The sequence below is a fragment of the Echinococcus granulosus genome (genome assembly GCF_000524195.1).
Source record: "Echinococcus granulosus chromosome Unknown EG_S00011, whole genome shotgun sequence".
NCBI lineage: Eukaryota > Metazoa > Platyhelminthes > Cestoda > Cyclophyllidea > Taeniidae > Echinococcus > Echinococcus granulosus.
Window position 1 is genome coordinate 365,570 of NW_020170391.1, and position 8,420 is coordinate 373,989.

The 8,420-nt window shown below is 42.2% G+C and overlaps 1 protein-coding gene across 1 annotated transcript in view; it reads right to left on the reverse strand. All coding sequences in view use genetic code 11, as the record gives it.

Moving 5' to 3' along the window:
• Positions 1-1,863: 1,863 nt before the first annotated feature.
• EGR_02420 (Exocyst complex component 2) overlaps positions 1,864-8,420 on the reverse strand; it is a gene marked incomplete at both ends in the record, with an annotated part of 21,317 nt that continues 14,760 nt past the window's right edge. Inside the window, 4 exons of the mRNA XM_024491669.1 lie at positions 1,864-2,023; positions 5,282-5,401; positions 6,323-6,570; positions 7,447-7,696. Of these exons, the coding sequence (XP_024353820.1) occupies positions 1,864-2,023; positions 5,282-5,401; positions 6,323-6,570; positions 7,447-7,696 (778 nt within the window). The remainder of the gene's footprint in view (positions 2,024-5,281; positions 5,402-6,322; positions 6,571-7,446; positions 7,697-8,420) is intronic.

Below are 8,420 nucleotides of genomic sequence, written 5' to 3' on the forward strand. Positions count from 1 at the left end.
GTATGGAGACCCGTTACTTGGTAAAGCCCCATTGGGATTCCTTCCGTCTCTCACCCAAGCAACCAGTGTTCCATTGGGGATGGCTTTTCAGTTCAAATGTCAAACTGTGATTGATACAATTGACCAATGAGTTTGCATTGTCTCTGTTATAACCCCCATCCGCCGTTTAAATTGAACTTGCAAGTGCTATATGCCACTCAAGGATACGTTTTTTCTTCCTTAGACAGAGAATACTCAACTAAATCAAAGTGCGTGTGAATAATGGGAACCGTGCGTCAGACTGCGAACTAACATCCCTTTCCTATAGCATAAGGTATTGAAGTCATTTCCTGTCTTGCGGAAAGTAAAGTCTAACCTATTGTTGAAGGACAAATACTTTTTTTTTTCATTTAAAGAACAAATTGTGCTTCAATCCTACAGAAAGCAACTCAATCCACTTGCAATCGGAGATATTTGTCAGAGGTTTCTATTCGCCGAAAGCGAACACACTTTTGCCTCCATTTGGGATGTGAATGGTATCTGAAATTGATATCAAGTAATCAAAATCATGCGAAGAAATAACCACTTTAGGCTTACCTATGGACTATTGACAAATATTTTGGAAAGTGGAAGTCTGCTTGGCAACTTTTGGTACCGTACTACTATCATCTATAAAAATGAAATTAGGCTCTGAACTGGGATTTGTGCAGCGGTTAGAATGCACACGAACAGAGAAAGACATGCATAAAAGCTCTCTTAAGAATGATAAAGTGTTCCGTTTGATTTCTGCGGTCTTTGGAGAAGAGTCGCGACCCACCGCAGATTTCCTAATTAAAATTGCGTGGTATTTCCGTTGTGTGCGAATCTCCGAAAAGGATACAACTTGACCGAAAAGTAGTCCCGAGTAAATAATAACAACTGCAGTGTAGCGAAAGGGAACAATACCACATGCTAGCTCCACCCCTAAACACATTTCTAAGAGCAACCACAATCATTGACCCAATCTCTTGGAAGACGTTAATTTGAGGCACCGATCATTTCCCAGCCCGGCGAATGCTGAGGCAGAACTGAAGTGTAAGGACATAACGCTCGCGCGCCAACACTTTCTACATCAGGTTTACTAGGCGTTTCATTAACCAGTTTCACGCAATCGAAACCTTTATTTACTATCTTTCAAAGGATGTGTATTCGGAACAAGTAAACGAAAATGATTTCAGCATTTAGCACCATTAATAATTACCACCAATTTGAGATACGTCATGCTTTGAAGTTCTACAGACATGCCAGTTAAGCTTTATTTCACATGCAACCGATGCCACATCTCCCTGATGATCTGGATACCACTGCATTTGCTGATGTGTTCCGAAAAGTGCAATAACAAGTTAGGTATCCAGACAGCCCTGTGAATAAAGTTGAAAAATCAACTCCAACAGGAAAAGAATTCAATTTGTTTAAAAGGTACCCACCTTTCCGGTTCAGTACCTCCACGGCACATGGACTCTGTAAACAAATTAAATCGGGATGTGGATAATGCAGCTATTCTACACGAGGATGAAAAAAAGGACATAAGTAATGCAAGAAAATGCACAGGACGAAAGAATCTATGCACTTATCAAATATAATAAAAGAATTTAGGTGAATGAGTCATTTTGTAAAACCATAACATGACTTTGAAAACGACAAACTTGGGGTATTTTGAGTGTCTTGACTTCCTAACACCCATCACTCACATTAATCAGAGGAAAGAAAATTGAAGCAGAGAAAGAATATGATTAAAAGATAACCACTTCAAAAGTTGTAATACATTCAGCAAATAAGAGCGAGTTTTGATGATTTCATCTCGAGTCTGGAATGACGTGGAAGGGAAGGAGCGGATAATCTTTTTCAGTGGCGGCGAAGATGTGGCCTGCGGATGAAGAGATTCCGCGTACGGTGCGACTGGGTACTAGGCGAGTCAAGACCACCCTGCGACTCCTCAAAGGTCTCCCCAGCGTCCAGGGCCTTCGCGACAAGCCGTAAACTTCGCTTCAGATCCAGTGCACTCCTACAATACACGGAGAAAGTTTGCTATCACAATTCTGCAAACAAAATCAACGACGGAGCCGGTCACAAGCCCTATATTTTTGACGAATTGTAGTACATGGTTGTTTTACTACATCTTCCAGGTAAAAAGTCGCCGAGTTCAACGAGCCTGATGACTACGACAACATCGTCAATCTCAAAAAGGGCACAAATCCCGATTCCCCCTAAGTCTTTTACTGCCTCTACAGTTTCCTTTCCAAACAAAATATTATATTGTCAACAAATCACTCTTCTCGGTCAAAGGGCTTGAAACTGGAGGTCGATGGAAGAAACGATAAAAGTCCTACAAAATCACCGCAAATTAGAGGCTCCTTGTACTCCTAAAGAAATAGAAGACAAAGACCACTAAGAGTGTTAGTAATTCGGTAAAAAGAATTCACAACGAAAAAGTGCGAGTGTGCTCATAGAGTTTAGACGGGAAGCTGTGAGGCAGGTCTGATCGTTGTTGTTTGGCAGAGTCATGGATACACATCCTGTGACAGCGGAAACCCAAGACGGTGGTCTACCGCAAAGGCTTCACAAAATGTGCGTCGGAGATCCTAGTCACACCACCACAGATGCGCATACGCCTTTCCGCAAATCCACCACCAAGCGGCAAGATCAAAGACTTCTGAGTGAAATAATAAGTAGCAGCGCCACCACCACCACTAAAACTGCATCTACTGGCGCCCCCGTGAATGCCCTGCCAGCTTATCCGCCCTGCCTACCAACGTACTTGCGTGCACCTACTCCCCGTGTGCGTGTTGACTTGAAATCACCGCCTCCATTTCACACCATCTTAATGGAGGTCGCTTCCATAAGGCAGAGCCGACCCAAGCTTCGTCTCTCCACCCGCGGTTATGAGCACAGTGACGTGGTTTGATTCGCAGCATATTTCAATTTTGGAATTTATTACATAATCAGCATGACTTGTAAAGTAACTCTCCTTCTCAGCAGAATAAACAAATTGTATTTAGTTTAACGGTCACTTTTATTTTTCTGATCGTGGTAAAAAGGATGCTAATTGAGAAGACTAAATTTCACCAAATATAGAATTCCACCTTTCTGGTGCAAAACATAGCATTAACAGGCAAACTAAGGACATTTCACTTAACCATAATGAAGACTAATCAGGAAGGAGTAGGGCCGGAGGAAAACTAAAATAAATGAAAATGACAATTGGCGTTTGCTTGAGTATAAAAGATTTGATGATTAACGTATACCATATGAAAGGTCATGAGAACTATCCACCAAACTTTCGTGTCAACAAGTGAAACGATTTGCGCAAGATAGCAGTGGCTTCCGGTAGCTACCACAACTACCTTATTCTTCGCCGCCCTCTTCCTCCTCCTGAGCCCTCCTTTATAATCGCCTTCCTTGAGCTAATTCATCAGCAATAGCGGCAGAAGGGGAAAGCCAGTGTTTAGCAAGATCGCTTAACATGAGGCGGGATCTAGATTCGAATGGTTGATGCTGTGTCTTGCAACAGATAAAGAGCCAAGTATGGTGATTTCCAATAAGACTGGCATCAACACGGAAGGAAAAATCATGAATAAAAATAAGAGAAGAATTGATGTATTTTGAGTTCAAATACTGATCTTCAAATATAAAAAAAGCGACGCCTTTGAGGTTGGCCACAATATGGTCAACCTTGCAATTTCTCTGGGTGTACACGAAACCTAGAGCTATTTACCACATAGCCTCCCATCTCGAGAGACAAAAACGCTCAAACACAGAATAGGATTTCAGTGACTTTAGGTGCCACACCTTCTAGAAGTGGAGAGCCACGCACATTAGCGTGAAGGAAGCAGGGCAGAGCAGAACAGAGAAGCTCAGACAACACCGACCTGTCAAACTAGTGGGAGGACAAAGTAGGGAAAACGTTTGGCAGGTTAGACCGACACGCCGCCGTGCAATTGAGCGTGTGCTGTGCCTCCGTCATCGTTACCACGGCTACTAGCAGGGAAGCGGACGCCGAGGCTAGAGCGATGCCAACGACGCCTCCCACCAACACGCACCTACATACCTACCGCGTTAAGACGATATCAATGGGGCGGAATTTTAATTCACACGATGAAGTAAGTGTACATCCATTGCCGAGGCCCAATATTGGCGTTATTGTTTTCAACGTCACATGATCCGCCGCAAGGAGAGATACGGCTATTTTTTTCTATTGTATCGGTGTGTCACTCAACTGCGCCTACTCTGTTGGCATGGCTTATAAATACTCATCGAAGAACCAATACCTGAATGAAGAATCATTTTAGGCAGCGAAGTAATAGTAGAACATCGTGAACGACAGATCGTACTATTTGACATCCTTAGAGTCAGTTCAAAAAGGCATCACCACACCTACTTATCTGTACATAAATAACCAAAAATAATCCATAACAAAAACGGGTTTCACAAAAAGCATTGGCAATTCATGAGCTATTCCCCTCCAAGAATGATTGTTGGCGCTGGATGAAGACACAGATCGACTCATAACTATGCTGCAACACCCAAGGTGACCTTCCAAAAAATTTCCTTAAATAATAAGGGTGAATATCAAATTAGCTATGAAGGATCTTACTTTTATCCAAACGTGACAGTAGCTGACAGGAATAGGCACTTTTCGTAAAAATTAGAGTGCGTGGCAACGTCCGAAACCATTTTAAAATAAATTTATATAAAAAGGGGGGTCAAGAATTAGCTCATACTCTATGCTAGCGGAAAAATTAAAATCGACGCCTGAAATGAATTTTATCTTGATCACTAGTGCACCTTATCGGTGAGACGATGTAACTGTTGTAAATCACTACTTAAGCTGACAAGAAACATCGGTTCACCTAAAGATGTAAAATCATGATAATATATACACACAAACGGATTTCCGTCACTGAGATTCGACTGGTGATAAGCGATAAGATAGGAGACCTACACAACATAACCAGTGCACAGAGCGCAAGTCAGACTGGCAACTAAGCGTGGCAATTAGGCAGCAACACCACAAGCATTCACAAGGCCACCGGCAGTAAGGCACGGCGGTACACTGCGATGAGCGGTGGGTTCTCAACTGGTGGACCTGTCACAGCCAAAGAAAGCATGACACAAAGCGAGAGAGAGAGAGGGATCACAGAAAATATAATGGAGCCCTAAGTTAAAAGGCGAGGCGGCAGTGGTGGCAGTGGTGGAGGTACATCACCCGTCACAGTACCAACCCGGCGCAGTGGAGTGGCTAGAGAGGAAGAGAATAACTCACTTTTTGGAGGAGAGAAATTGCTCCAATGATTCGCCCGAGATGAGGAGTTTAAGCAGATCGAGGATGAAGTTTGCATTCACCTGCACCATGTCACAACTGGCTGCATCGTCCACGACATCGCTATGAAAGGTAAAACAGAAATATTACGGACAAGCTCATTGCCAGTTTGAAAGAGGACTATTTTCAAACATAAAATGGATGGAAAGTCACACCGTCGCATTTCCGGAAATTTTATGGCACATTGGGGATCACTCAAGGGTGGTCTATGGTTGAGGAGACCAGAAAATATGGGAATAAGATATGTTGAAGGAGCGCGTAATACAATCATAGGACTAATTACTTTCGTATAAGTCTAGGAGGCTGTTTTCCGTTTTCTCAACTCGTAATTAGGCAGAATCTGCAATCCGTTTTAACAAGCATGAAAACGTGAAACCAGTAACAAATCATCGGTGCACTATAAGTGACAGTTTTATCAATACCTGATCCTGTGTGTTTTAAAATGAGGGTCTTAGAAAAGGTATTTTGAAAAAGTTGAGATTCTTCATTGGATAACATATTTACCATTTAAATTATGTCGTATAAAGTCGATGTAAACCAGGCGGTTATTTCCGCCTAAGGAAACGAAGTTACACATTGGGGTAAAATTTAACGGTATATACACTGAAGACCTAAATAATAATGAAAATACGCGAGTTCAAAGTAGATAGGATGGGCTGTTGATGCTTAAAGCTGGTTGTCTCAAAATGTTAGCTGAAGGCTGAATTAGGGGGTAAGATTCACCATAAATCGTTTAAATGGTGCATTAGACATTTAAACGATTTAGAAAAACCTCAAATTATGAAGCACTTCGTGAAAATCATTTCGCATGCAAGTGTCCTCTAAATAGTAGAAATAAGCCACAAGCATACCAAAAATATAAGCAAAATAAAGATTGGAAGCATCTGGTCAATGTGAAATGAGGAATTGGGAGATGGGTAATTAGGACCAAATGGAGTGTAAAGCAGTACGAATTGAACTGAGCCATGCAACCGTGAAATTCACCTAGTCGGACTATGCACACATGCACAGGTCCAACGTCGACTAAACTCTCCCCCATCCATGTATATGGTATTTAGAAAATTAATCAAAACGCGGGCTGACTGCCAACCGCAGGACGCCACTGCACGCTGATGTAGGTCGAGTCGACCACGCCCTTTCCCACCACCCTGACACTCGAGTGACAGCACAGTGTATAAATAAAAACAGCAGCAGCGTGTAGGTGGTCCAACAACATGCTGCAATCCAACGGCCTGCCCCAACATTGCCAACAATGTGGGCACGTTTAGACTAGCTTAGTAAAGCCCGGGACTCGACTTCACTTGTTAAGAAGCAAGTATTTACCGCAAAATCGGTATCAAATGTACGTGCAGAAAAACTGACCTGCTACAGACAAATAAAATTATGATATATAGCCCAGACAATTAGGAAGGTCAACTAAGACAAATGAACGGTTTAATTCTATTAGTCCCTCTTCCACAAGTAGCTCCATCCGCATCCACTTGAGTATTTGACATCCAACGTTTTCACGCTGGTACGAAAGGGACTGATGGATTTAAAACTGAGCAACGGCAAAAATGACTCAATGAATTTTAAGAGTTTTTTGTAACCATGGCTTATTCGACAGTTTATAGATAAGGAATTCGCTCACCCTAAGCAACGGGAAATAGTGGCTTCAGTATACCTACAATGAATTTAAAGCCTTTCAAAATCAACCAATTCCGCAGTTTCAAATGGACCGAACGCCCCCCTCCCCGCCAACACCAGTTTTTCGGGTTTAAAGGTATAATTCGGTATGAACAAAAGTGGACTGAAGTGAAGTAAATGCCAGGGGAGACATTCCCCATGACATTGTTAAATTAAACGAGCTTAATTGCTTTTGATCAAATTAAGGTAGGAAAGCAAATAGCACAGCTTGCAGTAGAGTAGAGCAAAGTGGAGAACGTTCGGCACCGTTAGACCCCTTATAGAGATCGGTGTTAATGGGTCCTCGTAGAGGGTGAACACGCGCAGCACAGTCAAGTGTTGCAAGGAGGGGGATGCATGATGAGTAAAGTTTATCCACTCAACCGTGCGTTGGGTTACGAGGCACACTCACCACCGCAACGCTTCAACGCCCATTAGCTCACTCTATCGGAGACGGAGAGAGGCGATGTGACACGAACACCTCCGACCACTTTGTTTTGCTCATCTGAGCGGAACCCGACAGTCCACGTATCAAATAAGCGCCGCCGTGAATCAAACCAGGAGGGGAAGAGAGAGGTGGGGTGAATCGGTTTCGGTTTGTAGGCTGCTACACCAACCCCGATTAAAGGAATTCGCCAGTCAAATGTACTAAAATTTTTCAAGTCCAGATTTAGCTTCTCTCTCTTCCCGTTCCTTATATTATTGGTAACCTTGCAAAACTATCTTTCTAAAAGGCAACGGTTGATAGGTATTGCCGTTACATAGATCAATCTCCCCATATAAGTGCGAAGGGTCAAGCACAAATGATGATACGGCCGCCCACTAAACAGAGACATGCTACCCGTTGATTCAAGCTAATGGATATGTATTACAAAATAACGCTTCGAGCTAAATTAAGGAGAATAAATTGAAGCAAAACTGATGAAAAGGCAAAACAACTGAAATGCTACAGCGATATCAGTGAGATTAAACTAGATTCCTAAGGACTACATCCTACTCAATTAATAAATCTTTCGTGGTAGTGGTTGATTCCAAGCAATGCAGAGAATAAGTGAAGAAAATGTACCAAGTAAAACTAGATATTTTGTTGAAAAAAGTGAAAACCAGAAGAAAATATTCTGCTATGAAAAGTCGAAAAAATGCAAGTTGCTATCCCGTGTTTAAAAGTACAATTCGTGATTTATCGTGTGTATTTTGAACATATAGGCACATTAATGCTTGATTTACGGAACTAAATCGGACAACACCGTCCAAATGAGACAATCAGGCATTTATAGGTTTTCCTTTGGTTGCAATTTTGCTTCAAAATCGCAACACCTCTTTTGAGAAATAATAAACAGACAGAGCCGATTTAAACCGTCAAAAAAGTGGAAGCACAGTGACATTGCAGACGAGCTAAAACTCGAAAAAACTGTGG